This window comes from Tenebrio molitor, chromosome 2 (genome assembly GCF_963966145.1).
Source record: "Tenebrio molitor chromosome 2, icTenMoli1.1, whole genome shotgun sequence".
Lineage (NCBI taxonomy): Eukaryota > Metazoa > Arthropoda > Insecta > Coleoptera > Tenebrionidae > Tenebrio > Tenebrio molitor.
In genome coordinates this window covers 16,558,762-16,572,679 of record NC_091047.1, presented here as the reverse complement: position 1 = coordinate 16,572,679, position 13,918 = coordinate 16,558,762, and the positions used below count along the sequence as shown (strand labels likewise).

Genomic DNA, 13,918 nt, shown 5'->3' with positions numbered 1-13,918 from the left:
AGCAATTTTTATTCGACTGTAATTGCACAAGAACCTAAAATTTTCCGCTTTGAACGAAAGCTTGCTGCCTAAGAATTTTACGAGAAAAACTGTCAACAACTCAACCTTGTGTCTCGCAATTCTGTCAAATAACAGTGTTTCCTACAAGATAACAAACGATGCTTGTTTGAATTGTTAAAATAGAAAATTATCTGAAAAAAAAAGTGCGAATAGAATTCGAAAAACCTAAATTTGTGACTCTGGATTATAAAACACAAACTATGTAATACCTAATTTTATTTTACAATATCTCTTTGACCACTCTTTGAAACAATGGTGTTGCTGTAATAGACGATCAAAATAAAGATCGCTATCAAACGCTATCAAAGTCTACTATTTTGTTCCTTTAAGCAACACGATAGGTATATCCAAATTTAAGCGCCAAATTCAAACCTTACGCATTTCAATGTCATTACATAACGAAAATAACCGACCTAAATAAAACTGCGCGTTAAAAACCATTTTTACGGCAGTCGAACATCAGCGATGAGTATTCATAAAAGCTGCAGAAAAATGTGTCCCGATTTCATTGTCAACGACTTCGTCACTGGTATAATTAAAACGATACCAGTACGAACGGGCTACAGGACGATAAGAGTGACCTTGAAGAACGATAAGTTGACGGACAAAAGTTTAACATTCAGTGATCTCACTCCCTTGTCTGTAGTATGCAGAAAGGGGTGTCTGGTGGATATAGTCGATATTACTGTCAAAAGTGCCCCCAGAAACATCAAACTGAGACAATTCATTCCCATCAATGCACTCTTCTCTAGAGAAGTTTTCTTTTACAACACTGTCGTCACAGACTTGCAGGAATTTCAAGACGAAATTCATCTGAAGCTCGAGGACAGATTTCAGGGTGTGCCGACTCTCATTGCCGCCACCCTGAATGAAGAAAACGAAGCGATAATTTTGCAGAACGCAGGGTGGGTGCCAAAATATGAAAAATGGGTTGGGGAACTTACTCAGCAACACATTTTAACGGTGTTAAAAGGATTCAGTAGGTTGCATGCTCTTTGTTTTGCTTTTAACAAAATGAAATCAGAGAAGCTTGGAGAGTTTAGAGATGAACTTAGAGGCGGCTATTTCAGCACCTTTGAAAACAAACAGACCATTAAAATTATCCAAAGTAATGTGGATCAAGGATTGAAGTTCTTCAGCGACGGGAATGTCACAAAGAGACTGAAAAAATTTGGTGAAGAAGTTGAGTTTATCTTGGAAAATAGTTTAAATGAATCATCGGAAACAGATGTTTTAGTTCATGGCGATCCAAGTGATAATTTTCTATTTAGTTATGAGGTGTGTACCGAAGGTATGCAACTAACAATACACTTCACTAACAAGAATGATATTTAAGTATACTTTTTATTTTTTTCTCAATTTATTATTAATTATCACGTATTTTGTTTACAGAAAGCCGATGAACACAGCACAGTCTCAAGAGCAAAACTTATCAACTGGCAACTAGTTAGATTTGGGTCACCAATTTTGGACCTCTCTGTCTTCTTTTTCACAAATTGCTCTTTCGACGATTTACAAAACTTGCCACTGTTTTTGAAAAGATATTACCAAGATCTGGAACTGTATTTACAGAAATATCAGTGCGACATCAATGATTTCTTTCCTTTCGAACGTCTAGAAGATCACTGGAAAAAGTACGCGAAAGTTGGACTGGCTCTTACTTTTATAACTCTTAAAATATTGACTGCAACCTCAAATCGTAAACCTAATGCCAACAATGAACATTTGACAACAGAGGAATTCATCGAGAGTTTTGTTCAACCACCAAATGAAGAATTTATTAGGAGAATCAAAGATGTCGTAAAATATTGCGTAGACAACGAATTGATATGAACGTGAGGATTTGCTGATACTTAAAAGAATGTGGCTTAGAGTACTGGATGTTGTATAAACTGCGGTACAAAATGTACCCACTTGGTATTTCCACTAACTTGTCGGAATAGAGATGTGTCATATCAAGGTTTTGTAATAATACTAGATGGCTTTAGGAAATGTTGTCTGCTTATGCGAAGCAAAATTTTCCTTTTATCCGCTCTTTGTTCGATAAATATATAACTTACATTATTTTTTAGATGTTTCTTTAGTGACAAAAGATCTCGACCTTTTCATGATGAAATTCTCCAGCGGTTAAAAAAAAACAAATAAGTTTTGTTGTTAATTTTTTTTATTTATTATTTCTTTCAAATCTAACTCCCATCTTGTTGATTTTATTTTTTTAATAAAAAAAAAATCAATTTGCTAACTACGTTCATTCAACCAAACATTTATTATCAGATCACACTGTATCTACTATGTTATATTATACAATGTGTTTCACATAAGAGGACGAGCCTGACGATGACGAACTCAAAATGCAACCCAATATTCAATTTTTATGAGCAACTATGTGTAATAAATCCTATTTTGATACAAAGTAGTTTGGACAGCCCTGAACTTTTTTAGATTTCCCCTTTTTCTGACATTTTCGAAAAAGCTCCCCAGCGATTATGTTAGTTAGGGGTGTCCAAACCTACTTTTTATAATTTTTAATGAATCTAGTTCCCATCGTTAAATGTACTTTGTGTTACATCTAGACTTCGTCAGGTTCGTACTCTTACGTGAAACACGTTGTATTGACTGTGGTGTAACATACAAATCCATTATTCGTAAGTATCTTGTTATCTCAGAACACCTTATACAGACGGCACTCGTGTTAATATCTTTATTGGTAATTCAAAACACAAATGATAACACAATTATAGTTATTTAAATATGAAAACATGGTAAGTACTTATACAAAGGAAAAAATAATCCACAACAATTAGTGTGTGAAGCCTTAACCTAAAAGAACACATCTCATTATGGCAAGTGGACAACCACTGATACTATTGGAAAGGATTTCCAGAATAAACTCGGTGTGCTCTGTCGATATCTTTGGAAATTGCACTCTTCAACCTCCTCGGCAATTCATTCCACATGTTGGGAGGCAACCGCTCTGAAACATGCTTTCAATCACAAAAACTCTTCCTCCCACCAAATCTCCACTTACCGTTACACCTGTATGCCAGATCGGACCACACTATCATTTCTTGTGAAAAACAGAATACTCCCAACCTCCCCCCGTGGAGTGTCTTGTCGAAGATGTTGCCCGAATCGGCAACCTTGACGTCCTTCTCGTAAATCTGCAACCGAATCAAACCTATTTTGGGCCTGTGGATCAAGTACCATCGATACGACGTCTTCTCCTTCCAGCCTTGGTTGCGCGGATCCTTCCACAAAAGCTTGACCTGATTTGGGGTGTCTCCAGTATGCCACAGCGAGTTCCTCAAGATTTGCCCAGGTCCCGTTTCTGAATTCACCAATTTGATCTGGATTCCTGCTTCTGCCACAGCTCTGAACGGAGTCGACTGCCAATAAGTCTGCGCGTTCTTCTTCCACATCACCACGTAGAACTGCTTGTTACTTTGGTAGCCAAAGATGAAGCCGACGTAGTCGTCGTCCACGTTAGTGCCGACGTAGAAAGTGCCTTCGAAGTCGACGCCGTCGAATTTATCGCTGCCCACTGCCAATCCGGGGTCGCTGTTTTGAGTCTGAGTTATTTCGGCGCCTTGATTGAAGATCTCCCACACCGGATCGACCTGGGAACCACCTTCAGGGTCCAATACCACCGTCTGGTACTTACTGAAGTCGGTCTGGAAGATAAGGGAATTGTTGGGACAATTGTCGACATTGTCGCATCTGGTGTCGTTGTCGGTGTCACACTGACAAGCGTCGCCCCGACCATCGCCGTTGGTGTCGAGTTGGTCGGGGTTGTAGACGAGGTAGCAATTGTCAAGGTGGTCTTTCACGCCGTCATTGTCTTTATCGTCGTCACAAGCGTCGCCGATACCGTCGTCGTCTGTGTCCAGCTGGTTTCCGTTGGGCACGGAGGGACAATTATCGATGTGGTCATTAATGCCGTCTCTGAAATAAAATAATACTTTAATGAACATAGCTTGTGTGAATTTCGTAATTTTTTATCTCTATTTCTTATTATTATAATTACTTACTTGTCCCGGTCAGGCCCGACATCGCAAACATCTCCGATATTGTCTTTGTCCCTGTCCGCCTGTTCCGGATTGTAATTCGTTGGGCAATTGTCACAAACATCTCCGATCCCATCCTCGTCACGATCCCTTTGGTCGCTATTCGGGATCCTCGGACAGTTATCTCTTTCGTTCCTCCTACCGTCATTGTCGATATCCTCGTCGCAAGCGTCTCCCTTACGATCCCGATCCGTGTCCCGTTGATCCGGGTTGAAAACGTAAGGACAATTGTCACAAACATCGCCCACTTTGTCACTGTCGCTATCTCTTTGATCCGTGTTAGGAGTGTAGGGACAGTTGTCCTCGTCGTTGGGCACTCTGTCTTTGTCGGCGTCGTTGTCGCAAGCGTCTCCTACTCCGTTGTTGTCGCTGTCTTCCTGTCCCGAATTCGGGACGCCAACGCAGTTGTCTTTTTTGCACCTGAGATCCTGACAGGGCAGAAGAATATCTGACCAACCGTCCAGATCGTGGTCCGGACCGCAGTAACGTCCATCTCCGGCCCAACCGACTTTGCACTCGCAAGCGTACTGTTCTCTCTCATACTGGACACATCTAGCGTTCTTGTCACACTGGACACCGTTGGGACAGTAACCTTCCCCTCGACACGTGCCAGTTTGGGCGTCGTAGTAGCCTCGAGTGCACTCCACGCAATGAAAAGAGCCCTAGAAGATACAAAAATTGTGACAGAATACAAAAAACTACTTATATAACAGACCAAAGTGGACTTAAATCACTTACCACGGTGTTGACGCAATACGCGTTCTGTCTACAGGGGGCAGCTTCACGACACTCGTCGATGTCCACACATTTCTGTTTATTCCTCGCAGCTTCTTCAAGGCCTATTCCTTGGCTTCCCCGACTTCCAGTGAATCCAGCTGGACATGGTCCGCATCGGTATCCAGGAGAGAGATTCTGGCATTCCACGTTGTCGTCGCAAGGCTGAGCCAGATCGCACTGGAAGAGAAAGTGGTTGTTGCAGAGTAAGGTGTGGCCTGATTGCACAAACACTGTTTACCTCATCCAGATCGTGACAACTGGTCCCATTTCCGGTGGATCCAGCTGGACAACCCTCGCAACGGTAAAAGGGATTTGCTTCGGTGGGATAACATGTCACTCCTATAATTGGAGTGTCGACAAATTAAGTAAGATCATTCATTCAAGCAATTTATTTAAAAAAATAAAATAGATATGTTGTATTCCAATAATAACATTAATACTAAATTAGGAATAATAAAAGTCTTTTTTTCTAAAACATCAAGCTACTGGTGCGTTGTGTGCGAGTTACCGTTACTATTGCTTTTACATGGGTATTTTAGGGGTTAATGTTGTGCTTCAGTGTGTTCCTGCGAAACTGTGTTTTTAATAAAATGGATATCTGGCGTAAGGTCTCACGATTCTGGGACTGGACTGAACTGGTGTTTGGTGCCTCCAAACGGGCACACACCCTGTACCAAACAAAAAGAAAAAACAAATAAAACAAAATTTTAGTTTCAACCAGTTATATTTTAAAACATACAAGATTATTACAAAAATTAATTGTATTTCACACACATCAAACGCAGTTAATAACATCTACAGTACCCTGTAATACAGAAAAAAACTGAGGCAATCATCAGCATAATGTCGTACACTACGTCCCATTGTAGCGATTTCTTTCATTTTTGACATTAATCTACGTCTTAAAGTAGTTTTGTTACGGGTTATAACACATAGTTGGCAGCCCTGTTGGAAGTTATTGTTGAAAGTGGAAAACGTTGAAAACAGACATCGCCGATTTATTCCAATAGCGTAAATGTTAAAGAAAGCAAACCAATGAAACATTTGTTTACTGCAAAATTTTGAAAGAGTTATTAACAAACTGTCGATACGTCAACGTATAACAATTTGCCCAAACAAAGAATAACAAATTTTCGTATATTAATGTAGCTTTCATTTAAAAATTAGGTCAGGAAAAGTAAAAAAAGAATACAACAGACTCTATTCGTAAGGTGGAAATGTAAGTTATGTCGTTAATTTCTGAATTGTTTATTTTTATTGGTGTAAAAGTAGAATTCTCCGGAGATTCGATTCTTCTAAAAATGGCGACCGTTAAATGTCAAAAAGTAGGATTAGTTCCACTTTTAACGATAACCGAAGCGAGACAAGGTAGTTGCTTTGGATAGTCACACAAGCAAATTAATTATCATATGGCAACATACCTGGACCGCAGGGGTTATAGTCGCAGGGGTTGCGCCTTTGGCAATTTTCGCCGTCGCCTTCGTATCCTGGGGGGCACTTCCCGCATCTGTATCCTTGTTCAGTGTCCCTACACTGTACTCCGGTGAAACAGGGCCTGTCCCTGCACGTGCGCCCCCGCCTGCATTCGTATCCATTACCGATAAATCCGGCGGGACACATTCCACATCTGGGGCCCGTGTCCGAGTCCTCACAGCGCACTCCGGGGGCGCAGGGATTGCGAGTGGCACATGTGGGGAACTGAATTTCGGGAGGACGCCGTTTGCACAGCTCGCACTCCTCGATGAGACGTCGCAAGTGAGTTATGACCTCGGTGTGCTGGCCCACCTCTTCGTCGAGACGGTTGACGGCTATGATGAGACGGTTAATGGCGTCGAAGAGGCGATCTGGACGAGAAAAACAGAATGACGACAACATGAAAATCGCCGATGTATACGTACTGCTGTCGATGCTGTCCAAGATGGGGATGTCGGCTCGGTGGTCCTTGCGAGCCCCCACAATAGGATCGTCGCGTAAGAAGTTGAAAGAGTCGTCGTAGTCATCTTCCGGCAAGAGAGGACACTCGTTTTTGCTCAGTATCATTCGCAGGTCCTTCTGGCCGTCAACGGCTAGTGGATATTTCTTGTCGCTCAGCTTGAAATTGTTTCGTTATCGTAAATAATAAAATTGAGGGACGGGAAACGATTACCACTTCCAATTTGGGGTTTTCCATGGACGCGTACATGTCTCTGAGCGACTTGGGGGTGGCAACCATTCCGTACGAGACGCAGTTGAGATAGAGCGTGGCGTGGGCTCCAGGTTGGCTCTGATTTACCGCCAAAATTAGAGAGCGGATGATGCTATTCTCGTGAAGAGTGTCCACGGTAAAGTGTTGACTACGATGGCGCCCATCTTCGACAGTTTCGACGATGACTGATTTAAACGAAAGTCGTAAATGACGAATTTTTATGTAAAAATTCAAATAAAACTACTTGCCTCTTTTAATTTTCCTGTCTAATTTTAATGTAAATTTTTGTTCGGTTCCGGGAAAATTGACGGAAAAAAGGGCCTCCTCAGCGTGGATGATCCTCTTTTTCGGCTTGATATGGTTGAGAGAAACGATGAAATCGTTTTTCTTGATCACTTCTTCGAGTTGTTTTGTTGCCGCTGGAATGAAGCGTTTTTTATAGACGCTCTGAGGCAAATATGGATTGATTGTGACAACGGGATCGAAAGCCGAGCAGTTCCGTGTTGGTTAAAAGAATCTTGAATCGATTGACTTCTGATTGATCTTTCAAGATAAAGTTACTCGAAACTTGAAATTATTATGTATTTTCCTTACTAAATTAAATTCGAACGATGTGATACTTTAGCTATTACGAACAAATGTAAAAATAGTAAGTATTTAACCATTTTACTAAGAAATGTTTATAATGAAATTTGACACTACAATTTTAATTTAGTCATTCAAGACAAATTTAACTGCCTTTCTTACTAATCAGACTCCAAATTTAAACTGTATTATTCTTAGATACGTTCACTGGTACGTCAAGAAAAGTGTTTTATTGAGAAATTTCCATTAGGTATATGGCGAATGAATAAATTAGTAACGACCGTTTTTTGAAAGATTTTTTTTATATATTAGCGATTAACAGAGTGGTAATCACCTTTTGTTAGTCATATTTGTCACTTCAGTAAGATGTTTACGGTTATTAGAAAGCTAATAGAGGAAATGATTTTCTTCACTCTTCATCGTTAAGTTTAATGAAAAAAAAACGTTAAGAATTTTTGTCATTCAAAAAAAGTCCCTGACTGAGAATTCAATATATGTATACGTAGATTTATACGTGAAAAAAAAAATAGATTTCTCTTTAAAAATAATAGTATATTATTGAATGAGTATTTAATAATGGCTATTACTCGTGAGGATGATTTTGTGTCACGAGCCGCAGACGAGTGGCGTAATTCATCCGAGCGAGTAATAGCCATTATCAGCGAATAGAATACATACTATACTTTTTCTATGACTATGAAGAGAAATTGACAAACTGAAACTGACGTTTTAAAATATTTATGTAATTACTTTGTATACTTGACCCCATTGCATTAAAATTTGCGATTGGACTTCATAAACTAGTTGCTATAATATTTGCAGTGAGTTTTGAAATTATTATTCGACGGACCGTGGGTAATGAATCCTGTTATCTAATGAAAAACACTTTATTAATGAGTAGAAAAATTGGTTATTTTTGAAATTAATAGTTATTAAGGTATCAAGGGTGTTATAAGGTTGATAACGCGCGAGGTCGGCAGAGTGAAACCCGAGGGCCTCCGGCCCGAAGGGAGTACCTACGCCGACCGAGGGCGTATCATTATAACACCCGTGGTGCCTTCAAAACTTAATGTCCGACTGGTTTCGTGTGTTTTTGGATTGTATCAGTCAAAATTTGGTCGTAACTAAGCAACGAAGACCTTATAACGCCCTAGAGCCTGTTATTTGAAGATAATGCCCTAGGGGATTATTTCTCTAATAACGTATCAGAAAACTGTGTCATTATCGTTCAATAACACAGTAGGACATTAAAGCCATTAACTAAACAAAGGGCAGTGAAATTTATTTGTTTATTTAAATATACCGGGTGTAGAATTGGTTTACGAGACATAGGATTTTACATGTAAAAATAAAGAGTTTCAATTATTGGCTCCCCTAATAATTTTACAGCAAAATAGTTAAAATGAAAGTTGGAGAGAATTAAAATTACTGTCTAATTTCGGTCTTACTTTTTTTCTAACATCTTCTGGTACTGAAAGAAAGGCAAGAAAGAAGTTGACACAAAAACAGTAAAAAGTACTACTAAGCATGAAATTGTATTTCTTTCTTTAAATGTTATAATGGAGGATCTTTTTTAAGCAACTTCCAAGCAACATTTGCTTCAGGTTTCCCAGACCGATCAATTCCTGCCACAGAAACAATTGGAAGAATTGTAGAGAAGTTTGAGCATTTAATGGAAGATACCTTTTCATTCATCCTGTAGTCCTTCATTTGAAGGGCAAATTAAAAGACAATTAAATAATAGAGAAACCATTCGACAAATACATAGTATTTGTGCTACTTTTTAGTATTTTTGTGTTAACTCCTTTCTTGCTTTTCTTTCAGTACCACAAGATGTTAGAAAAAAACAAAGAGTGGAATTAGACACTATTTTTAATTCTCTCTAACTTTCATTTTAACTATTTTTGCATAAAATTATTAGGAGAGCCAATAATTGGAACTCTTTATTTTTACATGTAAAATCCTATGTCTCGTAAACCAATTCTACACCCGGTATATTAAATGTTACATTAGTTAAGTACACAAAGGTTTATTGCCTTTTTTCTTATTTCACTTTAATAAATCAAACGTGGGATAACGTAGTAGGCTAAACTAATGAGTAGGTTAAAGTAGTGAGAATTTATTTTATGATACACTTCCGCAATGACAGTCAGACCTGCTGAGTCTCTGTCGCAGGTTATGATATATTTTTTTAATGAAAATTACATATTATACTTGTCTACACATCAGAGGTGTAGTTTAGTGCATTTAGTACCTAGGAATCAATAGAATGTGCATCACCGCCTTTATAATAAAAGAATTCAATGTCTTTTGGAAGCGCATTGTAATTACTACAGGTGTCATGAAGAAGAAGAGTTCGTGGTATTGGCTAATACAATAAATGTGAAAAATCTTCTCAAAAACCAAAACTGAAGCAAGGGAATTGTTGGTTAAATTACAACTTTCTTCAAAAATTTACATCTGGATGGGGGTTTCAGAATTACATATTAATGATCTCTAAATTTCAAAGATAAAATGTGTAATTGATTTATAAATACCTAATGATTCAAAGAAAACACCATCAGAAGTAAATGCTCACTCAGAGTTACTTAAAGCAAATAGAAATTAATTTTGTTAAACCCATCTAGGTATATCCAAATTGGATGAATATTTATGCATATTAAACCAGTTAAAAATTGTATTAAATTTTTTTAAAGCAATATGCAGTTAACCTTACCACACATTATCATATCATGAGAATATATTGAATAATCAATATCTATGTCTACTACAAGGTTGTTAAAAATATATAAACAAAATGCATAATTATGTGACTTTAGAAAGTTAGTTTAGGGCCTGTTTCACCAACGTCAGTTAAAGTTAACTGTAGGTTAAAATGCTTCGTTACTTTAGTTAACATCAAGGAGTGATGAGTTTATTATCGATAATAATTTTTTATAAATAAACTAAGCAAAAATGAATAGGGAATTTTTCCATTTTTGAATTTTTTATATCTACAGTTTAAAATTTGTAATGAAATGTGTTAGAAATATATGTATATGCTCATTAAATGTAATGTTTCAAGTACCTGTAACATTTCAAATTTATCTAGTGTTTAAGAATACGTGGGAGGATTGGGGCAATTATTTTGCTTTCCAAGAAAAATTATAGAATTCCCTATTCATTTTTGCCTAGTTTATCATCAATTCGAATACCAACGACGAAAATAGAAAAAAAATTCAAAGATTGGTATCAGAATGAGTGATACCTACATTTATAAAAAATTATCGATAAACGAACCACCACTTATATGTATTTAGCAAGAGAATATAATTTTTGCAATCCGAATAATGAATGTTACCTATTTGGTAACCATGTTCATTTTCGTCACTATGCATTATTGATAAGTGAGAATAATTTATTCTCACTTATTAGTACACGATTGAAAAGGGATATTTGCATATGATTTTAGGCAAAAATTATATTCTCAACAACATAACTCGGACAAAATAACAGGTGTTCAATTGAAAAGTTTATCTAGTTGGCTTTAACTTTATTTTTTAAAAGACAAACAACATCGTAAATTAAGTTGGTTAGACAAAGATAGCGACAAAGATCAAAGCCAATTTGATGAACTTTTCAATTGAACACCTGTTATTTGCAACGAATATTTTTTACTATGAAACCCATGCTGCTTTTAGATTAATATTTTTTTCTACTTCGGTGTCACAATACAGGGTGTTTTCGAAGTTGAGGCGTTCCTTTTAACATGTGATAGTATGCGTTGTTCTAAAGAATTTTAGCCAAAATCACCTTAGTAAAATGTGCACGGCAATGAAGATACAACAAGTTAATTTTTTTGAAATCGGTCCTGCTCAAATTTGCGCTGATTTGTTAGAAATTGTAATTGACAAAAAAAAAATCAAATGAGCATGGACGTTAATCAAAACTACTGTCAGAGTTGTCATCTAATTAGTCGAAATGGCTTTATTATTAGGAAAATAATGAGCTCACAGATATGTTGCAAATGCATGGGCAATGTTATCACGTTATCAGAATGCATTTGCAGCGTCCAGAGAGTATTGCAAAGCGATTTCCGGAAAGACACCATTCTGGGCCAGGTTAGTTATTAATCTAGTACAGCGGAGAAATGGACAGGACCGGACTTAAAATTTTAGAAAACAATAAAAATATACAATCAATTATCTTCGTTAATACAAACATTTTACTAAGAAGATTTAGGCTAAAATTCTTAAGAATAATGTGTAGTACCTCGTGTTACAAGGAACGCGTCAATTGCGAGAACAAATTACTATACAGGAGTAATTTATTATACGAATTTTATAAGACACCATTTTGTCGCACGCGTTTTTAAAAATAAAGAAAACAAGTGCGACAAAATGGCTTATAAAACGAGTATAATACAATATTTTTTCTATTTTGTCCCTAAAATTTAAAAAAAGTTCAAAACATAATGCTAGGAAAATTATATTTGGCAAATAGAAGGGTTGGTAATGCTGGTAACTAGACGAACAATTGTAAGTTTTGAATTTAAAGTGTCGTGAAGTGCAGTGACCACGTAGCAACAACCCACTGAGAGTCACTGCCAACATTAAAAATTTAAGTAAATGTTCCTGAAACGCTTATCGAAAAGACCTCCGTTTCGAAACCTGTTTGAGTGTCGTACTGACTGTGTTATAGGTGCAAAATAGAAAAAGCATTTTGTGAAACGGACAACAGTTTCACAAAGGTCAATTTTATAGCATCGTTTCTAGTGATTAGTGAATGTGGGGTTGGTATTAATAGTAAATTTCAGTGTTAAATGTGATGTCATTTGAACTTGAATCCATGTTTTGGATCAAAATAACGATAAACTATTAACGGGGTAGATAACATTTGGGAGACAATTTGAAATTTAATTTTCAATGAAATGACATTGCATGGTCAATACCAACCCAATTCCATTAAATTAAAAGTCACTAGATAATTATTTTATATTAAAAAAAATTAAATTAATGAAGCCGAAGTGGAAAAACTAGCATGTTTTTAATTAAATTTTCTATTAAACTAATAAAACTCTCTGTTTACACATGTGTATGCACATTTTAAAAATAATTTGGCAATATCATTTTCTAAATCATTTCTAAAGAAAAAATCAGTCTACTCTTGTATACAGTATACATTTCTTGTTGTCTAATTCACAAAAAAATAATTTTTGTAAACCCTGTCTTGTGAAAAAGTAAACTCTGAAATTTTATTCAAAAAATATTTTAGCCTGAATGATAGTAGAGATACGTAAAATTACAATGGGCAAAGCTTCAAAATTTAAAATTGTAAGATGGAATAGGTATTTGAAACTAAATACAAGACTAATTTTTATTAGTGTCTATTAAAAATGTTCTGCTTTTAATTCTTAACAGACTGTGTACATTTCAGTGCTTAATTCGACTCTCCGAGGGTGAAACCATGAAAAACCCGTCGTGTAAAGGTCGCCCTCGACCAAATTTCCATTTAGAGCCTAATCGAAGCGAATTGCTTAATCCAGCTCTGCCCACGCCAAATTAAACTCCGTCGCCTAAAATACCGCTTCCGGTGCTTACATCTAAGTCTTACTCTTGTCCAAAGCGACGGCGTCGGCGAGCGTCGCGACGCAGCACGCGACCCAAATGGCCGCCACCAGCCCTTTCATCTCTTCTCGACGATCACTTCACTGTCGAGCGACGGCCTCGCGACTGGACAAGTCCTCTCTTGGCGGACTTACTTGGCTTGCTCGTGTAGGATTTCGTCATCTCGCATGCTCCTTATTTGTTAGGCGAAGGAACAAACTCTGCGGTTAGGTGTGTTCCGACTAATTTCGGGGTTAAGGGGAGAAAAGCGCCATTTGCATAAACATCTGTCGCATCGTTTGGATGCACCGGCCTTGCTGCACTGATGAGGCAAACGTGTGGCCGCTCGTAATGTCCATTTATAGAAGGGCCGTCGAAGACGCTTTCCAATCGCGGTAGTAATGTATGGGGCATGTGGGAGTGAATGACAGGATTGCCCAATCTGGGCCGTTTTAGGAGCGCCCGAATATTTTTTCCGGTTTTATTGATAAAAAAAAAGTGCCACGGTGGGCGGCTCGTTGCGTATTCTGTTGATCAATTGGGGGCTTCCTCTGCTCTATTGCTCATTCCGGTTCGAATTTGCCTAATTATACGGGGTGATTCATTAAATGGATCGGCCAGAGCAAATGTCAAGATGATGAGTGATCGGATGGTGCCATAAA

The 13,918-nt window shown here is 37.5% G+C and overlaps 2 protein-coding genes across 3 annotated transcripts; one reads left to right on the top strand and one right to left on the bottom strand.

Moving 5' to 3' along the window:
* Positions 1-445: 445 nt before the first annotated feature.
* On the top strand, positions 446-2,126 carry LOC138122565 (uncharacterized). Of its 2 annotated transcripts, XM_069036778.1 has the most exons (3): positions 446-965; positions 1,131-1,338; positions 1,453-2,126. In XM_069036778.1, the coding sequence occupies exons 1-3, from the start codon at positions 526-528 to the stop codon at positions 1,891-1,893; spliced, it is 1,089 nt and encodes a 362-aa protein (XP_068892879.1). In that variant the 5' UTR covers positions 446-525; the 3' UTR covers positions 1,894-2,126. The 2 variants fall into 2 exon arrangements, with proteins under 2 accessions (XP_068892879.1, XP_068892878.1); XM_069036777.1 differs by having other exon boundaries at positions 446-1,338.
* A 621-nt stretch (positions 2,127-2,747) lies between these two features.
* On the bottom strand, positions 2,748-13,493 carry Tsp (Thrombospondin). Its single transcript, XM_069036773.1, has 10 exons — positions 13,264-13,493; positions 7,335-7,505; positions 7,048-7,271; positions 6,800-6,992; positions 6,323-6,745; positions 5,140-5,240; positions 4,863-5,078; positions 4,089-4,786; positions 3,089-4,002; positions 2,748-3,034 (listed from the first exon to the last, which is right to left on the bottom strand). The coding sequence occupies exons 1-10, from the start codon at positions 13,337-13,339 to the stop codon at positions 2,925-2,927; spliced, it is 3,126 nt and encodes a 1,041-aa protein (XP_068892874.1). The 5' UTR covers positions 13,340-13,493; the 3' UTR covers positions 2,748-2,924.
* Between the last annotated feature and the right edge of the window lie 425 nt (positions 13,494-13,918).